The sequence below is a fragment of the Equus caballus genome, chromosome 12 (assembly GCF_041296265.1).
Source record: "Equus caballus isolate H_3958 breed thoroughbred chromosome 12, TB-T2T, whole genome shotgun sequence".
In the NCBI taxonomy this organism is placed as follows: domain Eukaryota; kingdom Metazoa; phylum Chordata; class Mammalia; order Perissodactyla; family Equidae; genus Equus; species Equus caballus.
Genome location: NC_091695.1, coordinates 40,695,481 through 40,708,532, shown reverse-complemented (window position 1 = coordinate 40,708,532; position 13,052 = coordinate 40,695,481). Strand labels below are relative to the sequence as shown.

General features: G+C 39.2%; 1 protein-coding gene across 3 annotated transcripts in view; it reads right to left on the bottom strand.

Moving 5' to 3' along the window:
- LOC100064607 (organic anion transporter 7) overlaps positions 1-13,052 on the bottom strand; it is a 36,815-nt gene that overhangs the window by 11,554 nt on the left and 12,209 nt on the right. For 2 of the 3 annotated variants that reach the window (XR_011424069.1, XM_014729638.3), the window contains exons 3-5: positions 2,109-2,263; positions 1,838-2,006; positions 418-541 (exon numbers count right to left, since the gene is read on the bottom strand). Coding sequence is in view for 2 of the 3 variants with exons in the window: in XM_014729638.3 (XP_014585124.1) it covers positions 418-541; positions 1,838-2,006; positions 2,109-2,263 (448 nt within the window). In the remaining variant the exon portion in view is untranslated. The remainder of the gene's footprint in view (positions 1-417; positions 542-1,837; positions 2,007-2,108; positions 2,264-13,052) is intronic. The other variant, XM_014729639.3, reaches the window with a different exon arrangement.

Genomic DNA, 13,052 nt, shown 5'->3' with positions numbered 1-13,052 from the left:
GAATTTATCCATTTCTTCTAGATTATCCAATTTTTGATGTAAAGGTTTTCATAGATTTATCTTATAATTCTTTTTATTTCCTTGTATCTGTTGCAATTTCTCCTCTTTCTTTTCTGATTTCACTTATTTGAGCCTTCTTCTTTTCTTTTGGTGAGTCTACAATCTTTATAATTGTTAATACTCAGTGCTTTCTGCCCCCAGTGAGTAAAATATGTGTCCAGTACTTTCATCAACAGCATGTCTTTTCCTACTGTACACCCAAACAATGTTGACACTCACTGAGAACCAGGACAGTGAGGTCAGAAAACCCATAACCATTCCTGAGATCCTATTCTCCATTCCTCTTATGGATACTGACTAATCTAGATGTAGGTCACATCTTCCCTACATCCCATATCCAGCTCCCATCCTCCTCACCTCCAGAGTTAGGGTGTCTGCAACATTCTTCCTTCCATTTCTGTGTGCTGCTTTTCTAAGTTTCTTTAAGGCCTCCTCAGCTTTGTTGGTGATAATAAGCCACCGAGCAGACTCTGCCAGCCACCTTATCAAAGAAAAGAACAAAAGTGCTGTTAATTCTCGCCCACTTTTCACATAACATTGGTCCAGAGATATGAAGGAGTCTGGAATATACCACCCAAAATATGCTGCTTTGACATATTGATAATTTTGAGCTGAAGGCACTTGAGAAATTGCAGATGCAGGAAGATCTCTCTGAAGTCTCCCTTTCTACCTATGAGTAGGTCATAAAATTTCCCTTATTAAAGATGCCCATCCAGTGCCAGGAAGAGAAGAACATTCTTATCACCGGAGACCGAGAGTTGACACTGAAATGGACTTTTATAAAGAAACTTAGTAAAATAACTCTTCTTTTCTCTTAGTTTCCCCATATATTTCCTAGTAATTGTCCCACAAAATAATGCCCCATGGCCAAGCCACTTTGTCTTGTAACATCTCCAAGGTTATTTTTGTGTGTAAAAATGTATGTATGCCTTTGGGCCTCATGGCTTTTTGAGTCTTCATTTTCCCTCTGAAGACTCATGTGTACATGTAAAAACAGTAAATAACTTTGTATGTGTTTCTGCTATTAATCTGTCTTATGTCAGTTTAATTCTTCAGCCATCCACAGAACCTAAGAGGGTAGGAGGAAGTTTTTCCTCTCCTGCAGATGCCTTTCCCATCCTATCTAATAAGTACCACAGTTCGTTTATACCAGAAAATAAATTTACCTTCTCTTGTACCATAACTATGAAAACAGAAGGATGGCACCTTCATGCAGCACACTTCGTCTGCTGGGAACACAGGAGTGGAGTCATGTCGACTCCCCTCTTATTCAGGAGAAGTGCCAATTTTGTAAACTAAAAATTCCCTGTGCCTAGTTAAATTTGTATTCAAATAAACAGTGAATCACTCTTTAGTATAACTATGTCCCATGCAATATTTATGCAATATTTGGGACATACTTATGCTAAAATACTATTTGTTGTTTATCTAAAATTTGAATTCAATGAGACATTCTGTATTTTATCCACTTAGCACATAAAAATACAGAACTCTTAGATAAATAGAAATTTCACACAAATCGTGAATAATTTTTAGTGTAACTATATGCCATATAACATTTGGGATGTTATTATACAAAAACACTTGTTTATCTGAAATTCAAATTTAGTTTAATGTCCACAATGTTATCTGGCAACCCTGATTGCTCAGCTTCTGGAATTACACAGATTAGTAGAGCACAAGCTCAAGTATTGACCAAGGACCAAAAAAATTCATGTGTCCTGATTGCATGCATCTTTCATTCCAGGATCCTCTAAAACCGAGAGAGAGCTTATACCCTGAAGACAGAACGATGACAAATACGGGCACAGAAAACACCAGCTGGAGGGTGCGCCAGTCTCCAATGGCATAAGCCAGACTTCCTAGTATTATCTGCCCAACACTATAGGAACAAACCGCCAGTGTCGTTCCCAAGGCTTGGAATTGGGGTAACGTCCATTCTAAAACTGAAAGAAAACACAAACAAGATTTTGACTTTAAACAAAGGTGGAATGTCTGCTTCAAAATTAAGGCATGGCAAATGTACAAGATCAAAAATGTTGACTTACTGAGCATATTACTATTTAACAGGATGGTCATGACAGAAAGGCCAGCCAAGAAGCGTAGTGTGCAGTAAACGAAGAAGGTAGGAGCAAAGGCTACACAGGTGCCAGCAACGGCTAACTGGAACAAACACCATCTGAGTATCAACTTCCTCCCAAACCTGAGAAATGGGTATGAGTTAGAGAACGAGAACAACCTATTGTGAAAAGAAGTGTGTAAAAAGAAGCACCTTTTGAAATTTAGAGAATGTTTTCGCAAGTGAAACTTTGCACTTCAAACCTTAAAGAATAAACAGATAATCAACAATAGATCTTCTCAGACGCAACCCTCCCTGTTTGTAAAGAGATACTGAGTACAAAACCCGTCCTATCTAACCTGTTACCAGTAGACCTTTGACACCAATTGAAACAAAATAAGATGGGCTGCGATACTGGAAATTTTAGTACATCATAAATATTCCTTGTACTAACACATGCATTTAGCATGGTAGAAAGTCTGATAGTGTCTAGAATGCAGTGGATTTTAACTTCTACTTGGGACTCTGGGGTTCCTGCAGGCTAAGGCTAAAGTGATGTGAAATGTCTCCTTCTGTTATTGATTTGTAGTTTCATACCATTCTGTTCAGAACAGATCTTTGATATGATTTCAATCTTCTTAAATTTTCTAAGAGTTTTTTTGTCACCTAGCATATGATCTATGCTGGAGAATATTCCATGTGCACCCGAGAAAAATGTGTATTACTATTATCCCTATGTTGCCTTTCCTAATTGATTTGGATACTTCTCACAGAATTTCTTCACTTTTAAAAAATCTTAGTCCTCTCTCCTCTTCTGCCTGAATCATTTCTAGATTTTTATCTTTGAGCTCACTAATTCTCCCTTCCACATGGTCTGCTCTATTTCCAATGCTTTTAAGTTTATTTTTCACTTCATTAATTGTGTTCTTCATCTCCAGATTTTTTTTTCTTAGAGATTCAATCTCTTTGGTGAAGTACTCCTTTTGTTAATTAGTTTTATTCATGAGACCTTTGAACTGTCTTTTTGAGTTTTCTTGTACTCGTTGGATTTCTTCATGACCGCTGTTTTGAATTCTCCATCAGTTAGATTGCAATCTTCTTTGACTTCAAGTTGGGTTTCTGGAGAGTTGTCATTTTCTTTCTGTTCTACCATGTTGCTGCTGCAATTATTCACAGTGCTTGATGAGTTGATCCTCTGCCAGTGCGTTTGTGGTAGTACACATCTTTCTTACTTGGGTAAGGCTTTGGTTACTTTGATTCTGATATGCTTCTGGTTGTATTTGAGATTCTGCACTTTCCACCCTCCTCTGCTTATGCAGCAGGCATGGTCAGTGGCCCCCTTGTTCTGCTTATGCCTTGTTGCTTACAATGTGGCTTCAGTATCGGGTTTTGCCTCCTGGGTCACCAGGCTGTGAGCACCTCACTGCTTCTGAGATCTTCTGGGCCTTATATTCACCCACTGGCTTTATTTGGGTTATCCATGGGCTCAGGTGCTGCTTTCCCATGCACCACCTGGGCTGCTGCTTCTCTTGGGTTGTCTGGTTGTGCTGACAGCGCCGCTTCTGGGGGCTGTGTTAATAGGTGTTGCAACCACTGCCAGGGACCCAGGGTCTTGTATGCATCACCTGCTGCTGGTAGGGCTGCTGTCAATGGTGACACAGCTGGGGGTTGAGTCACAGGTTCTGCTGTAGTTTGTGAAGCCTCATGTCACAAGTGCTACCTGCTACTGCTGTGAGAGTGGGGGGGGGGGGGGTGCCTCAGCTATGAGTGCTGCTGCTGCTCCTACAGACTCTGCCTCCAGTGCTGGTGTGCTTTCTGAAACCTCAGATCAAGACAACACGACCTCTGCTAAGGGTTTCCACCTTTTGGTTTGCCACCTCTGGGGAAGAGGGAGGGAGCTGAGCCATCAGCACTGCTGTGCTTCCTGAAGCCTCAGATGGTGGGCACCCCCTGCCACTACTAAGGGAGGGCAAAGGGTAAGCCATGTATGCTGTTGCTGCTCCTGCAACTTCTGGTCTTTGGTGCTATTGCCATTGTTGAACCTCAAGTCAGAGCACTACTGCCACTGCCAGGGTTCTCTGCATTTTGGATCACCCTCGCCACTGGAGAGGGAGGAGCTGATCCCCTAGTTCCTCTGCCTCCTGAAGGTCCAGACCACCCACCTTCAGACATACAGATGCATGGATCTCTCAGACATTCTGATGTGCTCTGTGGGGAGTCCTTTGTTGGCCAGTGGATGTCCTACTGCTTACAGCTTAGAGGGGAGAGACAAAGGGAAGAACTCACACTGCCATGAGGCTGATATCACTCCTCTAGTTTTCTTTTCTTGTAGTGTCCTTTTCTGCCTTTGGTATCAGGGTAGTGCTGGCCTCATAAAATGACTTTGGAAATGCTCCTTCCTCTTTGGTTTTTTGGAAGAGTTTGAAAAGGATTGGTCTTAATTATTCTTTAAATGTTTGGTAAAATTCAGCAGAGAAGCCGTATGCTTCTGGACTTTTTTTTGCTCAGAGTATATTGATTGCTGGATTCAGTCTCCTTACTAGTAATTGATCTGTTCATATTTTCTACTTCTTCCTGATTCAGACTGGGTAGGTTGTTTGTGTCACGGAATTTTTCCATTTCATCTTGTGTGTCCAGTTTGTTGGCATACAGCTGTTTAGAGTGGCGTCTTGTATTTTTGTGGTATCACTTGTAATATTACCTCTTCCATTTAAAATTTTGTTGGTTTGGGCCCTCTCACTTTTTCCTTGGTTACTCTAGCTGAAAGTCTGTCAATTTTGTTTATCTTTTCAATGAACCAATGTTTAGTTTTGTTGATCCTTTTTTATTGTTTTCCTGTTCTCTATTTCACTTATTATTTCCTTCCTTCTGCTAAGTTTGGGCTTATTATTTTTTTTCTTTTTCTAGTTCCTTGAAGCATTGACTTAGGCTTTTTATTTGATATCTTTCTTGTTTCTTAATATAGACATTTACTACTATGAACTTCTCTTTTAGGAATGCTTTTGTTGAATCCCACAAATTTTATTATGTTGTATTTCCATTTTCATTTCTCTCCAGATACATTTTTTTTTATCTCCCCTTTAATTTCTTCTTCGATCCATTTGTTGTTCAGGAGAGTATTGCTTAATTATAGGAGAGTTGTACTCTCCTGTTGTTTAGGAGCTGTTGTTCAGGAGATTATTGTGAGTTTTCAAGTGTTTCTCCTGTTATTGATTTCTAGTCTCATACTATTTCGGTCAGCGAAGATGACTGCAATCTTCTTAAATTTGTTAAGACTTGTTTTGTGGCCTAACATAGGTTCTATCCTAGAAAATGTCCCATGTACACTTGAGAAGAATGTGTGCTCTGCTGTTGTTGAATTCATATTCTGTACACATCTGTTAGGTCCATTTGGTCCTTATTGTTGTTCAAATTCTTTATGTTCTTATGGCTTGTCTATTTGTTTCGTTATTAATTTTTGTATGATCTGGCTAGATTCTCACCATTCCTTCTCTTTTTTTCTGGACACAGATGAAGACTGTACTTTCCAGTCTTATAATTAAGTAAGGTCCAGGTATCTTTGGGTTGACCATGGGCTGTGGACAGTAGTGATACAGGCCATGTCCAGGCCAGTCCATACAAGATCTATTTTGAATCTATGCATTCCATTTGACAACATGGCTGGAAACAAAGAACTCATTGATGAAAAAGTCATATAATGGAAGGAGTTGTTTCCTGACTCATTGCCTAGAGGATGGGGGTCTGGATGGCTCTTTGACTGACACCGAATTATGACATCAGTGAGAATCATTCTTTTTCTCAAGTAATCAATTATGATTCTGGATTTTTTTTTCCTGCAACCAGTTACCTTGATTAATACAATAATGCTGTGATTATAATGATTTGTGTGAGAAGGTTTGTGTGTATTTCTTTTTGTATATGTTACCAAATTTATTTGAAAAGAAAGAAAATGTGATATATATCTGCAAATATGTCAAAAGAGGTTATACAATTACACATATACATATCACACATATCCCAATTTTACTTAAAATGTGTATTTGTAATTTATGTAAATATAACAAAATGATCTTACTGTTGGCTCCCACTTGGGTGGATTTATTCCCAACCACTCTATTTTAAAAATTTTCAAATATGAAAGATAGCTTAAGTGAATATTATAGTGAAGGCTGGTATAAACCTCAACTGGATTCACCCCTAGATATCATTTTGCTGCATTGGCTGTATTTCTTTGTATGGATGCAAACACATCACACACTCTTTCTGTGTTGTTTTTTGTTGTTGTTGTTAAATCATTTGAAAGGCAGTTACAAATCACATGACACATCTCTCCCAAAGTCGTAAACATGGTTTATTAAGAGTGAGGATAGTTTTCAATATTTTTACAATTCCGTTAGCATAAGTAAGAATGCTAACAATGATTCCTTAATATCAGCTGCTAGACCATATTCAAATTGCCACAAAATCCAAAAAAATCTCTTTCTAGCTGTTATTTTTCCTTATTCCATCCATGATGTAGTTGGGGTTTGCACATTGCACTTTTCTGTTATGTTTTGTTAGTCTTTTTAAATCTAGAATGATCACTCCACTTATCTTTTGCATGACATTATCTTTTCGAAGAGTCCAGGTCCATTGTCTTATAGAATGTCAATTGAGGACAACTTCAAATGTATTTTAAATTTTTATCTATATTCTAATTTTACGTGGAGCATTTTTTGGTCACAAAGTAACAAAAGATTAAAAAGGTAAAAAATATATTTGCATATTCCTTGCTGATGCTTTTGAGAAAATTTTATTAAAATAGACTCTTTTTTAGAGTAGATTTATTTAGGTTTACAGCAAAATTGAGCAGAAGATATAGAGATTTCCCATATAGCTCCTGCACCCCCCGATAGGCATAGCCTCCCCCATTATCATATTCCCCACCAGAGTGTTCCATTTGTTAAACTGGTGAACCTACTACTGATACAACATAATAATCCAAGGTCCATAGTTTACATTAGGGTTCACTTTTCGGGTTTTCCATTCTATGGGTTTGGACAAATGTATAATGACATGTACTCATCATTATAGCATCATACAGAGTATTTTCCCTGCCATGAAATTCCTCTGCACTCTGCTTATTCATCTTTCCTACACTCCACCTCAACCCCTGGCAACCACTGAACTTTTTACTGTCTCCATAACTTTGCCTTTCCTAGAATGTCATGTGGTTGGAATCATACAATATGTAGCCTTTTCTGATTGGCTTCTTTCACTTAGCAGCATGTGTTTAAGTTTCCTCCATGTCTTTTCATGGCTTGATGGCTCATTTCTTTTTATCACTGAGTAATATTTCATTGTCTGATGTACCACAGTTTATATAGCCATTCACCTATGGAGGGACTTCTTGGTTGTTTCTAAGCTTTGTCAATTATAAGCAAAGCTGCTATAAACATCCATGTGCAGGTTTTTGTGTGTACATAACTTTTCAACTCCTTTGGGTAAATACCAAGAAGCATAATTGTTAGATCATATGGTAAGAGTAGGTCTAGTATTGTAAGAAGCCACCAAACTGTCTTCTAAAGTGGCTGTACCATTTTCTATTCCCTCCAGCAATGAATGAGAGTTCTTGTTGCTCCACATTCTCACCAGAATTTGGTGTTTTCAGCATTCTGGATTTTTGCCTTTCTAATAGGTTTGTAGTGGTATCTCATTGCTCTTTTAATTTGCATTTCTGTGATGACATATGATGTGGAGAATCTTTTCATATGTTTCATTGCTGTCCATATATCCTCTTTGGTGATGTCTCTGTTAAGGTCTTTGGCCTCTTTTTTAATCAGGTTATTTGTTTTGTTTTATTATTGCTGAGTTTTAAGAGCTCCTTGTATTTTTTACCTAAAAATTATTTTTTTAGGTAAATATATGTTTTTTGAAAATATTTCCTCCCAGTCTGTGGTTTGTCTCTTCAGTTTCTTATTTTTTCTATTTGAAGAAGATTAGCCCTGAGCTAACATCTACCACCAGTCTTCCTCTCTCTCTTCTTTTTTTTTTTTTTTTGCTGAGGAAGACTGGCCCTCAGCTAACATCCATGCCCATCTTCCTCTACATTATATGTGCGATGGCTACCACAGCATGGCTTGACAAACGGTGCGTAGGTCTGCACCCAAGATCCAAACCAGAAACCCCGGGCTGCTGAAGCAGAATGTGCCAACTTAACCATTCTGCCACCTGGCAGCTCTCTTCAGCCTCCTGACCATCAATTGTAGAGCAGAAAATTTAATTTTAATGAATTCCAGCTTATAATTTTCTTCTTTCATGGATTAGGCCTTTGGGCTTGTATCTAAGAAGTCATCATCAAACTCAAGGTTATTTAGATTTTCTCTTATCTTATCATCCAGGAGTTTATAGTGTTATGGTTTACATTCAGTTTTGTGATCCATTTTGAATTAATTTTGTGTAGGGTGTAAGGTCTCTGTCTAAATTAACTTTTTTGCATGTTTATGTCTAGTTGTTTTACTACCAATTGTCAGTAAGACTATCTTTGCTCCATTGTATTGCCTCAGCTCCTTTGTTGAAGATCAGTTGATTCTGTTTATGTAGGTCTATTTCAGAGAACTCTACACTGTTCCATTTTTTTATCAATGGCACACTGTCTTGATTACTGTAGCTTTATAGTAAGTCTTGAAGTCAAATAACGTCAGTCCTCCAACTTTGTTCTTCCTCTTCAATATGGTGTTGGCACTTCTGGGTCTTATGCCTCTCCATATTAACTTTAGAATTAGTTGTTCATAGCCACAAAATAATTTGCTGGGATTTTGATTTTGATTGCCTTGAATCTATAGATCAAGCTGAGGAAAAGTGACATCTTGAGAGTGCTTTTAATACGCAGTAGGGAGAGGGATCTCGTCAAGATGGTGGCGTAAGCAGACTCTGAACTCATCTCCTCTCATGAACACAACCAGGTTACAACTATTTTTGGAAAAATTACGCCAGATCGAAAACTGAAAACTGGATAAAAAGAACCCCCACAACAAGGGACAGTCCTGACTAAGGCTGAAAAGGCAGAAATTCCTGCTGGAGAGGAAAAAAGCCACCTTTGGGAGCAGTGGCTAGGCGGGAGACACCCTAAGGTACGCAGCCCTCCCTGGAGAAGTGAGCTCTGGAGCAGGGGCCAATACTGCTATAAGCATCCTTCAGACTCAGCCCAACTGAGACAGGGGTCTTACTGTCTTGCTGTGCTGGCTATTAACTGCAGCGAGGATACCCCCAGAAAAACTGTTGTCTGAAATCCGAAAAGACCTTGGTAGGTGCTGTTGAAGTTCATCCCTTGGCCTGTTAGCCCAGGGGTCTGCCACGCCCACTAGAGCACAGATTTAATCCAGTTCAGTCAGAGCAGGCAACCCACCCTAAGGTCTGGCCCCACCTAACAGCAAGCCCTCAGGCTACTTTTCAGCCTGCATCAACTGGGTGCCTTGATCCTCTACAGGCAGGCACGGGTGTCCACCTCTGTGGGGCAGGGTTGGTGTGAGGACCAGGTGAACTAACGGGGGCATTGGTGGAGAGGTGGGGGCCTCTCCAGTGCGGCATCAGGGTACACTCCAGGGGGTTGAGAAGTTTGCGTGGACCAAGACTGTGTTGATGGTGTGTGTGGTCCTATGGGGGGTGAGGCTTATCAGTGGCAGAAAATCTGTGTTTCACAAATAGCCATAAAAAGAATTAACCCCATCTTCCAAAGCCTGAAACAATTGAGTGCCCTCATGCCAAGGGCCAGCCCCACTCAGCTGCACTCCTAAGAGAAATGACAACAGCCTTGTAGGCCTGAGGTCTATCACAACTGTACACCCCTGAGCCTAGCAACCAGCTACACTGGGTACCAACCCAATTAAGAGGGAAACTGCAATAGGAGCATGCTGATAGACTTTGCAGCCAACGGTGCTGAGGCTCCCCAAACTGGATTTACAAACAGCTGGCCAGGGAAGAAAAGACTAAATCCATGGGTACCTGAAGTGGGAACAACCCTGCCACAGCAGAAGGACACAGCTGGCCCACAAAGGGATCACTCCTGGATCTTCTGGACTGGTGAGGAGAGCAAAGCATACTGCTGGGCCTCATAAGGCATCTCATATATAAGGCCACTTCTCCAAGATTGGGAGACATAGCTAACTCACCTAATACATAGAAATAAGCACAGAGAAAGAGGCATAAGCAGGAAACAAAGAAATGCTTTCCAAGCACAGGAACAGGACAAAATCTCAGAAAAAGGACTAATTGAAACAGAAACAAGTGACCTACTCAACAAAGAGTTCAAACAAAATATCATGAGGATGCTCACAGATATTGGGAGAAGATTGGATGAACACAGTGAGCTCATCAGCAAAGAAGTGGAAAATATAAAAAAAATCAGAAATGAAGAATACAATACTGGAAATGAAAAATTCACTAGATGGACTCAATAGCAGAGTAGAGGATGCAGAAGAATGGATCAGCAAGCTGAACAAAAGACTAGAGGAAATCACCCAAGCAGAACACAAAAAAGAAAAGAGAATTAGAATGAGAACAGTCTAAGGGAACTCTGGGACAATATCAAGCATGCTAACATTCGGATTATAGGTGTCCCAGAAGGAGAAGAGAGAGACAAAGGGGCAGAAAATTTATTTGAAGAAATAATAGATGAAAATTTTCCTAACCTGAGGAAGGAAACAGACATCCGAGTTGAGGAAGCACAGAGAGCTCCAAACATGATAAGCCCAAAGAGGCCCACACCAAGACATATTATAATTAAAATGTCCAAAATTAAAGATAAAGAGAGAATCCTAAAAGCAGCAAGAGAAAAGCCACAAGTGACATACAAAGGGAAGACCATAAGGCTATCAGCGGACTTCTCAGCCAAGTCCCTACAGGCAAGAAGAGAATGGCACGACATATTTAAAGTGCTAAAAGGAAAAAACCTACAGCCAAGAATACTCTACCCATCAAGGTTGTCATTCAGATTGGAAGGAGAGATAAAGAGCTTCCCAGACAAGCAAAAATTAAAGGAGTTTATCACCAAGAAACCAGTTCTACCAGAAATGCTGAAGGGACTTATTTAAGTGGGAAAGAAATGACCACAAATAGAGATTTAAAAAAATTATTAAAAAGACAAAACAACAACAAAAAAACCCAGGCAATAAAATCACTTATAAAGGTAAAAATATAGTTAGGGTAGCAGATCAACTATGTGTGAAGATAATATGAAGGTTAAAAGACAAATGTACTAAAATAACCTATTTCAATGATAAGAGGGTAATGGATAGACACACACTAAACAAGAGACTATATATGATTTGAAAAACATAAAATGTGGGAGGAGGGAAGTGAAAAAGTAGAGGTTTTAGAAAGAGGTCAAGCTAAAGAGTCTATCAACTCGATATAGACTGTTATATACATAGAATATTAAATAGGATTCTCATGGTAATCACAAATAAGAAACATATAATAAGTAAGCAAAAAAGTAAGACAAAAGAAATCAAACGTATTACTAAAGAAAGGCATCAAACCACAAGGAAAGAGAGCAAGAGAAGAAGAAAGGAACAGAGAAGAACTACTAAAATACCCAGAAAAAAGGAGTAACAAATGGCAATAAATACATATTTATCAATAGCTACCTTAAACGTCGGTGGACTAAATGTTCCAATCTAAAGGCATAGGGTGACCAATTGGATAAAAAAACGAGACCAATGTATATGCTGCATACAAGAGACACACTTCCGACCTAAAGACACTCATGAGCTGAAAGTGAAAGGATGGAAAAAGATAGTCCATGCAAATGGCAAAGAAAAGAAAGCGGGGGTAGCAATACTTATATCAGACAAAATAGACTTTAAAACAAAAACTGTAACAAGAGACAAAGAAGGACACTACATAATGATAAAGGAAACAATGCAACAAGAAAATATAACACTTGTAGGGGCCAGCCTGGTGGCGCAGCGGTTAAGATCGCATGTTCTGATTCTTGGTGGCCCGGGGTTCGCCAGTTCGGATCCCGGGTGCTGCAGACATGGCACCGCTTGTCAAAAGCCAAGCTGTGGTAGGTGTCCCATGTATAAAGCAGAGGAAGATGAGCATGGACGTTAGCTCAGGGCCAGTCTTCCTCAGCAAAAAGTGGAGGATTGGCAGTAGTTAGCTTAGGGCTAATCTTCCTCAAAAAAAAAAAAAAAAAGAAAGAAAATATAACACTTGTAAATATCTATGCACCCAACATAGGGGCACCTAAATATACAAAGCAATTATTAACAGACATAAAAAGAGAAATAGACAGTAACACAATAATAGTAGGACTTTAACACTCCACTTACACCAATGGATAGAGCATCCAAACAGAAGAGCAATAAGGAAACACTGGCCTTAAAGGACACATTAGACCAGATGGACTTAGTAGATGTATACAGAACATTCCACCCAAAAGCCACAGAATACACATTCTTTTCAAATGCACATGGAACATTCTCCAGGATTGATCACATATTAGTCCACGAAACAAGTCTCAATAAATTTAAGAAGATTGAAAGAATACCAAGCATCTTTTCTGATCACAAAGGTATGAAACTAGAAATCAACTACAGGAAGAAAACCAGAAAAGCCACAAAAATGTGGAGATTAAACAAACTGCTACTGAACAACGATTGGGTCCTTGAAGAAATCAAAGGAGAAATCAAGAAATTCCTGGAGACAAATGAAAATGAATATACGACATGCCAAAATCTGTGGGATACAGCAAAGTGGTTCTAAGAGGGAAGTTTATAGCAATTCAGGCCTACCTTAACAATGAAGAAAAATCCCAAATAGACAATCTAAAAGCGCATCTACAGGTACTGGAAAAAGAACAACAAACAAAGCTCAAAATTAGCAGAAGGAAGGAAACAATAAAAATCAGAGCAGAAATAAACGAGACAGAGACTAAAAAGAAATAGAA